At 49.5% G+C, this 14,487-nt stretch overlaps 1 protein-coding gene across 1 annotated transcript in view; it reads right to left on the bottom strand.

The window, feature by feature from the left end:
- numa1 (nuclear mitotic apparatus protein 1) overlaps positions 1-14,487 on the bottom strand; it is a 98,766-nt gene that overhangs the window by 13,783 nt on the left and 70,496 nt on the right. The window contains exons 17-21 of the mRNA XM_033023398.1: positions 13,712-13,780; positions 10,672-10,773; positions 9,723-9,953; positions 6,984-7,180; positions 2,135-2,397 (exon numbers count right to left, since the gene is read on the bottom strand). Coding sequence (XP_032879289.1) covers positions 2,135-2,397; positions 6,984-7,180; positions 9,723-9,953; positions 10,672-10,773; positions 13,712-13,780 — 862 coding nt within the window. The remainder of the gene's footprint in view (positions 1-2,134; positions 2,398-6,983; positions 7,181-9,722; positions 9,954-10,671; positions 10,774-13,711; positions 13,781-14,487) is intronic.

Raw genomic sequence — 14,487 nt, 5'->3', positions numbered from 1 at the left:
CTTTGTGTTCCTGTGCTGGACTCTTTTATGCCAGTATGCAAACACTCTTGAACGTCTGCAGGTGTAGAGCATATTAAGTGGGCAAGAAGGGCAAGGTGGGCCGAAGGGCCTTCTTCAGTGCCGTACACTTCTGTGACATGGCTGACAAACTGCAGGGTGAAGTCACACGGGGACCACACCACCGACTGGTGTGTATCACGGCCTGGTTCAGCGACTCAAAACGGCCAGCAGCGACGGCACAGAGAGGCATGGTGGCGCAGCGGGTAGAGCTGCTGCCTCACAGCACCGAAGACCCGGGTTCCATCCCGCCTGTACGGAGTTTGTACGTTCTCCCCCGTGACCTGCATGGGTTTTCTCTGGGTGCTCCGGTTCCCTCCCACACTCCAGAGGCGTGCGGGTTTGGTAAAATTGTAAATTGTTTCTAGTGTGTAGGACAGTGTTAGCGTGCGGGGATCGCTGGTCGGCGTGGACTCGGTGGGCCGAAGGATCTGTTGCGCTATGTCACTAAATAAAATGTTGTGATAGTCCCTGCCTCAAAGCTACCACTCCTGGCAGCCTCAGAATTAAAGGATGTTCCTTTAGGAAGGAGGCGAGGAGGAGGAACTTCTTTAGTCATAGGGTGGTGAATCTGTGGAACTCATTGCCATAGAAGACTGTGGAGGCCAAGTCACTGGGTATTTTTAAGCAGAGATAGATAGATTCTTGATTAGAACGGGTGTCAAGGGATATGGGGAGAAGGCAGGAAAGTGGGGTTAGGAGGCAGGGATCGGCCATAATTGAATGGCGGAGGGGACTCGATGGGCCGAATGGCCTAATTCTGCTCCTGTCACCCATGACCTTATGACTGAACCAGTCAGCGGAAAGACAATCGAGCCATTTACAGTGTTGATACACGACAAGGGAATAACGTTTAGTGCAAGGTAAAGCCAGTAAAGTCCGATCAAGGATAGTCCGAGGGTCTCCAGTGAGGGGTCATGTCCCAGCTGGTTCTCGCCCCTCTGTGATCAGAGTCACATAGCAGGGAAACAGGCCCTTCGGCCCAACTTGCCCATGCCGACCAAGATGCCCCACCCACGCGCCTGCGTTTGGTCTGTATCCCTCTGAAGAAGGGTTTCGACCAGAAACGTCACCCATTCCTTCTCTCCAGAGATGCTGCCTGTCCTGCTGAATTACTCCAGCATTTTGAGTCCTGGTAAACCTGTCCTATCCATGTATCTGTCCCAAGGTACAGAAGTTGGGAGGTCATGTTGCAGTTGTTGTACAAGACGTTGGTCAGACCGCATTTGGAGTATTGTGTTCAGTTCTGGGCACCATGTTATAGGAAAGATATTGTCAAACTTGAAAGGGTTCAGAGAAGATTTACAAGGATGTTGCCAAGACTAGCGGGTGTGAGCTATAGGGAGAGGTTGAGTAGGCTGGGTCTCTATTCCATGGAGTGCAGGAGGATGAGGGGGGATCTTAGAGAGGTGTATAAAATCAGGAGAGGACTAGATCGGGTAGACGCACAGAATCTCTTGCCCAGAGTGGGGAATCGAGGACCAGAGAACATAGGTTCAAGGAGAAGGGGAAAAGATTTGATAGGAATCTGAGGGGTAACTTTTTCACATAGTGGGTGTATGGAACGAGCTGCCAAAGGAGGTAGTTGAGGCTGGGACTACCCCAATGTTTAAAAAATCAGTTAGACAGGTACATGGATAGACACTAGACAATAGGTGCAGGAGTAGGCCATTCGGCCCTTCAAGCCAGCACCGCCATTCAATGTGATCGTGGCTGATCATCCACAATCAGTACCCCGTTCCTGCCTTCTCCCCATATCCCCCGACTCCAGTATCTTTAAGAGTCATATCTAGCTCTTATGGGATATGGCCCAAGCGCAGGCAGGTGGGACTAGTGCAGCTGGGACATGTTGGCCGGTGGGGGCGAGTTGGGCCTGTTTCCACACTGTATGACTCTGAGTGTCTCTTCAATGTTGTGATAGTCCGTGCCTCCCGCTGGCTGCCAGCTGTGGCCGCTCGCTCCGTACACCTTCCCCGGGAGGGGGAGAGAGGGAGGGAGGGGGAGAGAGGGAGGGAGGGAGAGAGGGAGGGAGGGAGGGAGGGGGAGAGGGAGGGAGGGAGAGAGAGGGGGGGAGGGAGGGAGGGAGAGCTGCCCCCTACCTTGGTCATGAGGATGTTGATGACCTGGGTGGTACGTTTGCGTCCCGAGCGGGTCTTCTTGGCCGAGTCGAGGCACAGCGACCCTAGGGAGCCCAGGCTGGTGTCCATGTTGGAGTGGCTGTGCTGGGGCAGTGGCGTGAAGTACAGTGACTCCAGTGACTCCATTTTCCCCTGCAGCTTCTGCACCACCACAGAGTCGCTCCTCTTCACCTCGGGGGTCTTGTAGCCGGCCTTGCCCCTCCTGCAGGAAGACGGGGAAGTAAGTCACGTTCGTTGCCGCAGGAGGCCAACACACTTATTTATTTAATTTATTTGTTTTTTTATGATACAAATACTTTTATTCAAAAAATAAAAATAATCATACAAATGAGCACAATCAAAGACTGCCGATGTTGACAGTTTTACAAACAAACCATCATCAAATTAATATAACGCCAACTTTATCAACAGAACACTCCAGCGGCGACCAGCGTTCACGGAAGGCCTTCAAAGTCCCCGTGGAGTAGGCCCGGAGAAGGGGGCAGGCAGTCGATCCTGCTGCGGCTGTCGACTGCCCGCTGCCTGGACTCGAATGGCCATCTTGGCCAAGACACTGGGTGTTTTTAAAATGGCCGCCACACATTCGAGTTGCTGCCTCATAGCGCCAGAGACCCGGCATTCCATCCCGACGACCGCTAAGGCAGCATCTGCGGAGAACATGGACGGGTGACGTTTCAGGTCGGAACCCTTCTTCAGACTGAAAGTGGATGGGAGGGGAATATTTAAGAAAGAACTGCAGATGCTGGAAAAATCGACGGTGGACAAAAATGCCTCACTGCGATCCAGGTTCGATCCCAACTGGCGGCTTTGTCTGCATGTAGTTTGTGATCAGAGAGAGATTTCTCCAGTTTCCTCTCCCATATCCCAGAGGCAAGCTGGTCAGTGTACATTTCCCTTGGTGTGTGAGTGAGGAGATAAGATCTGTGGGAGTTGATGGGAATGTGGCAAGAATAACAAAGGCATTAATGTAGGATTGGTGTGAATGAGAGATCGACACAGTTAAGTTTAGTTTAAAAATATTGTCTATTGTCTTTTCCGGTTCTCTGGATAATTTCAAGAGAGAGCTAGATAGGGCTCTTAAAGATAGCGGAGTCAGGGGATATGGGGAGAAGGCAGGAACGGGGTACTGATTGGGGATGATCAGCCATGATCACAATGAATGGCGGTGCTGCCTCAAAGGGCCGAATGGCCTACTCCTGCACCTATTGTGTATTTTCCATTGCTGGAGAAACTCAGTGGGTGAGGCAGCATCTATGGAGCGTAGGAATAGGTGACCTTTCGGGTCGAGACCTATTCCTTCGCTCCATAGATGCTGCCTCACCCGCTGAGTTTCTCTAGCATTTTTGTCTACCTGGGAAGGAACATTGACTTCAAGTACCCCCTGCATTCCTTCCCCCCCTCCCCCCTTCCCCACCCAAGGTGTCCTACTAGTTCCACTATTCCCTTCATTATCACCTCTTCCCCAGTCAACAATGGATCATTGTGGGCTCCACCCTCCCTCGGTTTTCTGTTACCGGCCCCTGATTTGTTCCGGCCTTTTCCTACCTCTCGTTCCCACCCCTCTACTTTCACAGTCTGAAGAAGGGTTCCCACCCGAAACGTCACCCATCCTTTTTTCTCCGCAGATGCTGCCTGACCCGCTGAGTTTCTCCAGCAATTTGGTATAAATTCTTGATTAGAAGTATTAGAAGGGTTTAGGGGGAGAAGGCGGGAAAATGGGATTAGGAGGCAGAGATCAGCCACAGATTGAAAGGTGGAGTAGACTCGATGGGCCGAATGGCCTAACTCTGCTCCTAGAACGTGAACTTGTAAATCAGTCTGAAGAAGGGTCTCGACCCGAAACGTCACCTATTCCTTCGCTCCATAGATGCTGCTTCACCCGCTGAGTTTCTCCAGCATTTTTGTCTACCTTCGATTCTTCCAGCATCTGCAGTTCTTTCTTAAACAATTGTTTCCACGTATAGTAGGATTTGACTGGCACGGTGGCACAGCGGTAGAGTTGCTGCCTCATGGCGCCAGAGACCCGGGTTCGATCCTGACTATGGGTGCTGTCTGTACGGAGTTTGTACGTTCTCCCCGTGACCTGTGTGGGTTTGCTACGAGATCTTCTGTTTCCTCCCACACTCCAAAGACGTGCATGTTTGTAGGTTAATTGGCTTGGTACAAGTGCAAATGTTCTCTAGTGTGTGTAGGGTAGTGTTAATGTGCGGGGATCGCTGGTCGGCGTGGACTCGGTGGGCTGAAGGGCCTGTTTCCACGCTGTATCTCTAAACTAAACTAAAAGCTTATAACATATAACCATATAACAATTACAGCACGGAAACAGGCCATCTCGGCCCTACAAGTCCGTGCCAAACACTTATTTTCCCTAAGTCCCATCTACCTGCACTCAGACCATAACCCTCCATTCCTTTCCCATCCATATACCTATCCAATTTATTTTTAAATGATAAAATCAAACCTGCCTCCACCACTTCCACTGGAAGCTCATTCCACACAGCTACCACTCTCTGAGTAAAGAAGTTCCCCCTCTTGTTACCCCTAAAATTCTGTCCCTTAATTCTGAAGTCATGTCCTCTTGTTTGAATCTTCCCTACTCTCAATGGGAAAAGCTTGTCCACATCAACTCTGTCTATCCCTCTCATCATTTTAAAGACCTCTATCAAGTCCCCCCTTAACCTTCTGCGCTCCAAAGAATAAAGACATATTTTGTTCAACCTTTCTCTGTAACTTAGTTGCTGAAACCCAGGCAACATTCTAATAAATCTCCTCTGTACTCTCTCTATTTTGTTGACATCCTTCCTATAATTAGGCGACCAAAATTGTACACCATACTCCAGAATTGGTCTCACCAATGCCTTGTACAATTTTAACATTACATCCCAACTTCTACTCAATGCTCTGATTTATAAAGGCTAGCGCACGAAAAGCTTTCTTTACCACCCTATCTACATGAGATTCCACCTTCAAGGAACTATGCACAGTTATTCCTAGATCCCTCTGTGCATTCCTCAATTTGCTACCATTTACCATGTACATCCTATTTTGATTTGTCCTGCCAAGGTGTAGCACCTCGCACTTATCAGCATTAAACTCCATCTGCCATCTTTCAGCCCATTCTTCCAAATGGCCTAAATCAATCTGTAGACTTTGGAAATCTACTTCATTATCCACAACACCACCTATCTTAGTATCATCTGCATACTTACTAATCCAATTTACCACACCTTCATCCAGATCATTGATGTACATGACAAACATGTACATATGACTATATCTACATGCAACAATGATAAACCAACATTAACTCCTGTGTGTTTGTACAGGATACTGTTCTGCTTCTCCACCTCCACACCATGGCCAGACAAAACCCACGTGAGTTTGAGGATCTTGACACAGAAACCCAGATAAACAAAATGGCTGCACAAACCAGCTTCTGCAGACCCGGGTCAGGCAGCATCTCTGGAGAGAAGGAATGGGTGGCGTTTCGGGTCAAGATCCTTCTTCAGACTGAGAGTCAGGGGAGAGGGGGAGGAGAGAGATAGACGGTGGCAAACACATTACCTCCCCCTCCCATTCCCATGCCAACCTTTCTGTCCTGAGCCTCCTCCATTGTCTGAGGGAAAATGCAAATTGGAGGAACAGCACCTCATATTTCGCTTGGGCAGCTTACAGCCCTGCCATATAATTATTGATTTCCATAACTTTTAGTAACCCTTGCATCCCCTCTCTCTCTGCACCTCCCCCACCCTCCTTGTAGCACTAGTTTCATTGTTGACCTGTTGAGTCCTGTTGAGTCTCATTGTCTGCAACTCGTTTTCACCTAGCCTATGCAAATAAGCAAGCAGGTACAGCAGGCCGTGAAGAAAGTGAATGGCATGTTGAGTATAGGAGTAAAGAGGTCCTTCTGCAGTCGTACAGGGCCCTAGTGAGACCACACCTGGAGTATTCTGTGCAGTTTTGGTCCCCTAATTTGAGGAAGGACGTTCTTGCTATTGAGGGAGTGCAGCGTAGGTTTACAAGGTTAATTCCCGGGATGGCGGGACTGTCATATGCTGAGAGAATGGAGCGGCTGGGCTTGTATACTCTGGAGTTTAGGATGAGAGGGAATCTTATTGAAAATTCTAAGATTATTAAGGGTTTGATCACGCTAGAGGCAGGAAACATGTTCCCGATGTTGGGGGAGTCCAGAACCAGGGGCCACAGTTTAAGAATAAGGGGTAAGCCATTTAGAACGGAGACGAGGAAACACTTTTTCTCACAGAGAGTTGTGAGTCTGTGGAATTCTCTGCCTCAGAGGGCGGTGGAGGCCAATTCACTGGATGTTTTCAAGAGAGTTAGATTTAGCTCTTAGGGCTAAGGAAATCAAGGGATATGGGGAGGCCGGTTCTCTGGATACTTTCAAGAGAGCTAGATAGGGCTCTTAAAGATAGCGGAGTCAGGGGATATGGGGAGAAGGCAGGAACGGGGTACTGATTGGGGATGATCAGCCATGATCACATTGAATGGCGGTGCTGGCTCAAAGGGCCGAACAGCCCACTCCTGCACCTATTGTCTATTGAAACGTCACCCATTCCTTCTCTCCAGAGACGGTGCCTGCCCGCTGAGTTACTCCAGCACTCAGTGTCTACAATGGGGAACATTTTTCTTGCATCTCGCCTGTCACTAAATGCAACGATGGCAATAAATGTAGAATAAATGATTTGTTATTCCCAGTAAACTAGGCAAGTGTGTGTTCGGCGTTAACCCGCGTGCGTGCAGTTGTTCACCGTTTTGACACTGTTTTACCTGGCTGCTGTACTGTCCCAGGCCACCAATGCCGAGTCGTCCAGGTCACTCAGCTCCATGCTGTCCTTGCTGAACTCGGCCTCGGAGTCGCCCGCCTGCACCGAGCCCTGGTCGGTGTTGCTGCGCGACCTCCTGGTGATGACCACGCTCGCCTGCGACTTGTTCACCTCCCGCAGCTGCCGCTCGGCGTACTCCACCTGACAATGACCCCGGGAATGAGCGGGTTAAGGCACGACGGCACCCGGCCGAACACTCGCTGCAGTTTTAGAAGGTGTTCAGTGGATAGTAATTCTCCCGGGAGAATGGGGTGTCAGGAAGGAGAGATAGATCAGGGGGTAGACAAAAATGCTTGCGTTTACATATAAAATTATAAAAGGACTGGACAAGCTAGATGCAGGAAAAATGTTCCCAATGTGGGGCGAGTCCAGAACCAGGGGCCATAGTCTTAGAATAAAAGGGAGGCCATTTAAGACTGAGGTGAGAAAAAACTTTTTCACCCAGAGAGTTGTGAATTTATGGAATTCCCTGCCACAGAGGGCAGTGGAGGCCAAGTCACTGGGTGGATTTAAGAGAGTTAGATAGAGATCTAGGGGCTGGTGGAGTCAAGGGATATGTGGAGAAAACAGGCATGGGTTATTGATAGGGGCGATCAGCCATGATCACAATGAATGGCGGTGCTGGCTCGAAGGGCTAAATGGCCTCCTCCTGCACCTATTTTCTGTAATTCTCCCGGGAGAATGGGGTTAGGAAGGAGAGATAGATCTCTCGAAGGAATAGGTGACGTTTCGGGTCGAGACCTTTCTTCCCGCCACCCACGCCCCCCCCCCCCCCCCTCCACGACATCAGTCTGAAGAAGGGTCTCGATCCGAAACGTCACCTATTTCCTTCGCTCCATAGATGCTGCCTCACCCCTCTGAGCTTCTCCAGCATTTTTGTCTACCCTCTAGTATTCGATATTTCCATCCTGGGCAAAAGGTTCTGACTGTCTACCTTATCTAACTTACTCATCATTTTTTATAAGTTTCTATCAGGTCTCCCCACAACCTTCAGCGTTCCAGAGAAAATAATACAAGTGTCTCCCTGCCACTGAAACCCTCTAATCCAGGCATCATTCTGGTAAACCTCTGCACCCTCTCCAGAGCCCTCCACATCCTTCCTTGAATGGGAAGCCCAAAAATACTCCCAATACCCCCGTTGTAACTAGGAAAATGGACAAGGGAGAACCAGTGGATGTAGTGTACCTGGACTTTCAGAAATAATTTGATAAGGTCCCACATAGGAGATTAGTGGGCAAAATTAGGGCACATGGTATTGGGGGTAGAGTGCTGACATGGATAGAAAAATTGGTTGGCAGACAGGAAACAAAGAGTAGGGATTAACGGGTCCCTTTCAGAATGGCAGGCAGTGACTAGTGGGGTACCACAAGGCTCGGTGCTGGGACCGCACACACATCAATGATTTAGATGAAAGGATTCAAAGTAACATTAGCAAATTTGCAGTTGACACAAAGCTGGGTGGCAGTGTGAACTGTGAGGAGGATGCTATGAGGATGCAGGGTGACTTGGACAGGTTGGGTGAGTGGGCAGATGCATGGCAGATGCAGTTTAATGTGGATAAATGTGAGGTTATCCACTTTGGTGGCAAAATCAGGAAGGCAGATTATTATCTGAATGGTGTCAAGAAAGAGCTAGATAGGGCTCTTAAAAATAACGGAGTCAGTGGATATGGGGAGAAGGCAGGAACGGGGTTCTGATTGGGGATGATCAGCCATGATCACATTGAATGGCGGTGCTGGCTCGAAGGGCCAAATGGCCTACTCCTGCACCTATTGTCTGTTGTGTCAAGTTGGGAAAAGGGGAAATACAATGGGATCTGGGGATCCTTGTTCATCAGTCTCTGAAAGTAAGCATGCAGGTACAACAGGCTGTGAAGAAAGTAAATGGCATGTTGGCCTTGATAACAAGAGGAGTTGAGTATAGGAGCAAAGAGGTCCTTCTGCAGTTGTACAGGGCCCTAGTGAGACCACACCTGGAGTATTGTGTACAGTTTTGGTCTCCAACTTTGAGGAAGGACATTCTTGCTATTGAGGGAGTTCTCCGGGTTAATTCCCGGGATGGTTGTTGATAGAATGGAGCGGCTGGGCTTGTATACTCTGGAAGGATTTAGAAGGATGAGAGGGTATCTTATTGAAACATACAAGATTATCAAGGGATTGGACACGCTAGAGGTAGGAAACATGTTCCCGATGTTGGGGGAGTGCAGAACTAGGGGCCACAGTTTAAGAATAAGGGGTCGGCCATTTTGACTGGAGACGAGGAAAAACCTTTTCACCCAGAGAGTTGTGAATCTGTGGAATTCTCTGCCACAGAAGGCAGTGGAGTCCAAGTCACTGGATCTTTTCAAGAATTAGATTTAGCTCTTAGGGCTAAGGGAATCAAGGGATATGGGGAGAAAGCAGGAACGGGGTACTGAATGATCAGCCATGATCATATTGAATGTCGGTGCTGGCTCGAAGGGCCGAATGGCCTACTTGTGCACCTATTTTCTATGTCTCTCAGATTACGTGGATAGGACAGGTTTGGAGAGATATGGAGGAAGTGTGAGCAGGTGGGGCTAGTGTGGATGGGACATGTTGGGCCTGTTTCAACACTGTACCACCACCGTAAGCTGACTGTGAAGTGCATCAACATTGTCCGTGACAATAAACCGTGCCTGTGGATGGCGGCAGCAGCGGCCCACCTGTGCGGAGAGGGTCACGCTCTTCTGGTTGGCTTCCTTCGCCTCCTTGACGGCCTGCTGTGCCTCGGCCCGCAGCCGCTCGGACTGCGCATGCATCTCTGCGCCCTCCTGCGTGGCTGCGGCCAGCTGCTGCTCCAACGAGGCCACGCTCTTCTCGCGCGCCTCCAGCTTCTCCGCCAGCTCCAGACTCAGCAGCTTCTTGCTGTCGTAGTGAGTCTTTGCCTTGTCCAGCTGCCGGCCAACGGGTGTGCAGGAACGGAGCCAAGGGTAGGGATGGGTAGGGGTGGGGAGGTGAGCAGACACAACACACAAGATCAGTTGCAATGGCGGCCATCTTGTTGAGATTATTAAGAATAAGGAGTAAGCCATTTAGAACAGAGACGAGGAAACAATTTTTCTCTCAGAGTGGTGAGTCTGTGGAATTCTCTGCCTCGGTGGAGGCCGGTTCTCTGGATACTTTCAAGAGAGAGCTAGATAGGGCTCTTAAAGATGGCAGAGTCAGGGGATATGGGGAGAAGGCAGGAACGGGATTGGGGATGATCAGCCATGATCACATTGAATGGCGGTGCTGGCTTGAAGGGCTGAATGGCCTACTCCTGCACCTATTGTCTATTGGTGATAGGATGGTTCAGTTGCCTGATAACAGCTGGGAAGAAACTGTTCCTGAATCTGGAGGTGAGCGTTTTCACACTTCTGTACCTCTTGTCCGATGGGAGAGGGAAGAAGAGGGAGTGGCCGGGGGTGAGAGTGGTCCTTGATTATGCTGCTGGCCTTGCCGAGGCAGCGTGAGGTGTAGATGGAGTCGATGGAAGGGAGGTTGGTTTGTGTACGTGATGGTCTGGGCTGCGTTCACAATTCTCTGCGATTTCTAGCGGGTCTTGAACGGAGCTTGTTCCCAAACCTGTGATGCTGTGATGCATCCCGATAAAATGCTTTAGAGGACACAAACCTGGGCCTTGACATGCTGCATCACCTCCTCCTTCTCCTTCAGCTGTGAGTTCAACTCCATCATCTGCTGCTCCAGCTTTTCCTGCTTTTCGTTATCGCGAGCCTGCAATAACCAAACACATTTTTTTTTGGCTTGAGCAGCATGTTTTGAGTTTGGTTTAAGGTCACGTGTACCGGGGGTACAGTGAAAAAATGTTGTTGCGTGCTAACCAGTCAGTGGAAAGACAAAACAGGAATACAATCGAGCCGTCCACAGTGTACAGATACAGGATAAGGGAATGGGCAAGGCAGCATCTCAAAGCCCTGTCCCACGGTACATTCCAAGAGTTCTCCTGATTCGAATTCGGAGATTTACGGTAATAGCCATTCGTCGGTACTCGGGGCTCTCGTGGGCATTTTTCACCATGTTGAAAAATCTTCACGAGTCTTCCCGAGTACCTGCCGTTTAGCGCTAAGAGACGTCCCCGAGCTCCGACATACCCGCTACGTTCATTCTCCATGCTTACCACGAGTTTGATTTTTATTCAAACGTGGGAGAGCTCTTGGAATGAACTCGTACCGTGGGACAGGGCTTTAGGGGTCAAGACCCAAGGATCTCGACCCGAATCATCATCTATTCCTTCGCTCCATAGATGCTGCCTCACCCGCTGAGTTCCTCCAGCATTTTTGTCTACCTTCGATTTTTTTTCCAGCATCTGCAGTTCTTTCTTAAACACGATAAAGAAATAATGTTTAGAGCAAGGTAAAGCCAGTAAAGTTCGATCAAAGATAGTCCGAGGGTCACCAATGAGATAGATAGTGGTTCAGGACCACTCTCTGGTTGGTGAGAGGACGGTTCAGCTGCCTGATAACAGCCGGGAAGAAACTGTCCCTGAATCTGGAGGTGTGCGTTCGTTTTCACACTTCTGTACCTCTTGCCTGAGGGGAGAGGGGAGAAGAGGGAGTGACCGGGGGAGGTGAGACTGGTCCTTGAATATGCTGCTGGCCTTGCTGTCAATGTTCACATTTTTGGCCCATCAAGTCCATGGTTTTGTTTGAAGAAGGGTCTCGACTCGAAACGTCGCCTATTCCTTTTCTCCACAGATGCTGCCTCACCCGCTGAGTTTCTCCAGCATTTTTTGTCTACCTGCGGGTTTGTAGGATAATTGGACTCCGTAAAAAAAGCACCTGGAACTAGTGTGAGCGAGTAATCGATGGCCGGAGTGGACTTGGTAAGCTGAAGGGCCTTTTTCCATGATGTATCTCGAAACTAAAATTAAACAAGACCCCATATCGCAAAACCGCAACATCGCCAAAATCAGACCCTCCCTCACACCTCCCGCTGCTGAAAGACTCATCCATGCCTTCATCTCCTCCCGACTGGACTACTGCAACTCACTTCTCCTTGGCATCAGCTCCACCTACATCAACCGACTCCAACTGGTCCAGAACGCAGCCGCCCGACTCATCACCCACACCAAATCCTGGCATCACATCACTCCAGTCCTCAAACAACTTCACTGGCTTCCCATCTCCCACCGGATCACCTACATAATTCTGGTCCTCACCTACAAAGCCCTCCACCATCTGGCCCCCCCATATCTCACTGACCTCCTCTCCCCCTACTAACCCTCACGGTCCCTCAGATCCACATCAGCCGGTCTCCTCTCCATCTACAAGTCCAACCTCCGCAGTTTTGGGGACAGAGCCTTCTCCAGGGCAGCTCCCAGGCTCTGGAACTCCCTCCCCCAACTGATCCGCAATTCCGTGTCCCTCACCGTCTTCCAGTCCCGCCTCAAGACCCATCTCTTCACCTCTGCCTATCCTTAGCCCCACGTCCCCCTCCCTTTTCATCTGTGCTTGAATTGCCTCATATTGTGTTTTGAACTGAATTTCTGTCTTTAATTTGTGTACTAGTCATGTCTCCACTATTTATTTCATTCCGCTTACATGTTTTTCCTCTACTTGCTAAATTTTTGTACGGTGTCCTTGAGACTCTTGAAAGGCGCCCATAAATAAAATTTATTATTATTATTATCCTTTTCACACTGCTATGTGTTTTTCAAAGCAGGCAACTTAATCTTGTTTCTACACTTAAAGGGCCTGTCCCACTTAAGCGATTTTTTCGGCAACTTGCCGGCACCCGTCATAGTGGGTGAGCGGCAGGTGGGTGAAAATGTCCAACATGTTGAAAATCTAGCAGCGACCAGAAAAAGGTACGAATTTTTGGGCAACTACTCACGACCATACAGGCGTCACCCCGCGACACGCTACAGCTATGGCGGGTGCCGGCAAGTCAATAGACAATAGGTGCAGGAGTAGGTCATTCGGCCCTTCGAGCCAGCGATGTGATCATGGCTGATCATCCCCAATCAGTACCCCGTTCCTGCCTTCTCCCCATATCCCCTGACTCCGCTATCTTTAAGAGCCCTATCTAGCTCTGTCTTGAAAGTATCCAGAGAACCTGCCTCCACCGCCCTCTGAGGCAGAGAATTCCACAGACTCACAACTCTCTGTGTGAAAAAGTGTTTCCTCATCTCCATTCTAAATGGCTTACCCCTTATTCTTAAACTGTGGCCCCTGGTACTGGGCTCCCCCAACATCAGGAACATGTTTCCTGCCTCTAGCGTGTCCAAACCCTTAATAATCTTATCTGTTTCAATAAGATGCCCTCTCATCCTTCTAAACTTCAGAGTATACAAGCTCAGCCGCTCCATTCTCTCAGCATATGACAGTTCCGCCATCTGGGGAATTAACTTCGTGAACCTACGCTGCACTCCCTCAATAGCAAGAATGTCCATCCTCAAATTAGGGGACCAAAACTGCACACAATACTCCAGGTGTGGTCTCACTAGGGCCCTGTACAACTGTAGAAGGACCTCTTTGCTCCTATACTCAACTCCTCTTGTTATGAAGGCCAACATGCCATTTGCTTTCTTCACTGCTTGCTGTACCTGCATGCTTACTTTCATTGACTGAGTTACTGCAGCATTTTGTGTGGTTTTTTTTTACCTGGCTGTAGTGCACTGTGTAAAGGACTCGGCAGTGTACAAGGGACTTACCACGAGTTTCTGCAGCTTAGTTTTAGCCGTGACATCGTGCTGGGACAGCTTCTGATTCAGATCTGCAACCTGCAACACACCAAATAAATCCCATTCATGAAGTGACCAGAATCAACGACTTCCAGAGAACAGTCCCTCCAGGGCAGGCACAGCACGGTGGCGCAGCGGGTAGAGTCGCTGCCTCACAGCGCAGGGGACCCAGGTTCCATCCTGACTACGGGTGCTGTCTGTACAGAGTTTGCATGTTCTCCCTGTGACCTGCGTGGGTTTTCTCCGGGTGCTCCGGTTTCCTCCCACTGCAAAGACGTGCAGGTTTGTAGTTCATTGGCTTCTGTAAAATTGTACATTGATATATGTGTGTGTGTGTATGTGTGTGCATGTGTGTGCATGTGATATATATTTTTCCTCTTCTCTCTCTAAATATATATATATAGTTATTCCAGCACTTTATCTACATATATGTGTGTGTGCGCGTGTGTGTGATATATATTTTCTCTCTTCTCTAAATATATATATTTATTCCAGCACTTTATCTACATGTGTGTGTGTGTGTGAGTGAGTGAGTGAGTGTATGTGTGTGAGTGTGCGTGCGTGATTGTGTGTGTGTGTGTGTATGTGCGCGTGTGAGTGATTGAGTGAGTGTGTGCACGTGTGTGTGTGCGTGCGGGTGAGTGTGTGCGCGCGCATGTGTGTGTGTGTGCGCGTGAGTGATTGTGTGTGAGTGTGTGCGCGTGTGAGTGATTGTGAGTGTGTGTGTATGTGTGCGCGCGCGTGTG

Source organism: Amblyraja radiata, chromosome 6, assembly GCF_010909765.2.
Source record: "Amblyraja radiata isolate CabotCenter1 chromosome 6, sAmbRad1.1.pri, whole genome shotgun sequence".
In the NCBI taxonomy this organism is placed as follows: Eukaryota; Metazoa; Chordata; class Chondrichthyes; order Rajiformes; family Rajidae; genus Amblyraja; species Amblyraja radiata.
Note: the sequence above shows the minus strand (reverse complement) of the source record. Positions and strands in the feature narration are given on the sequence as shown.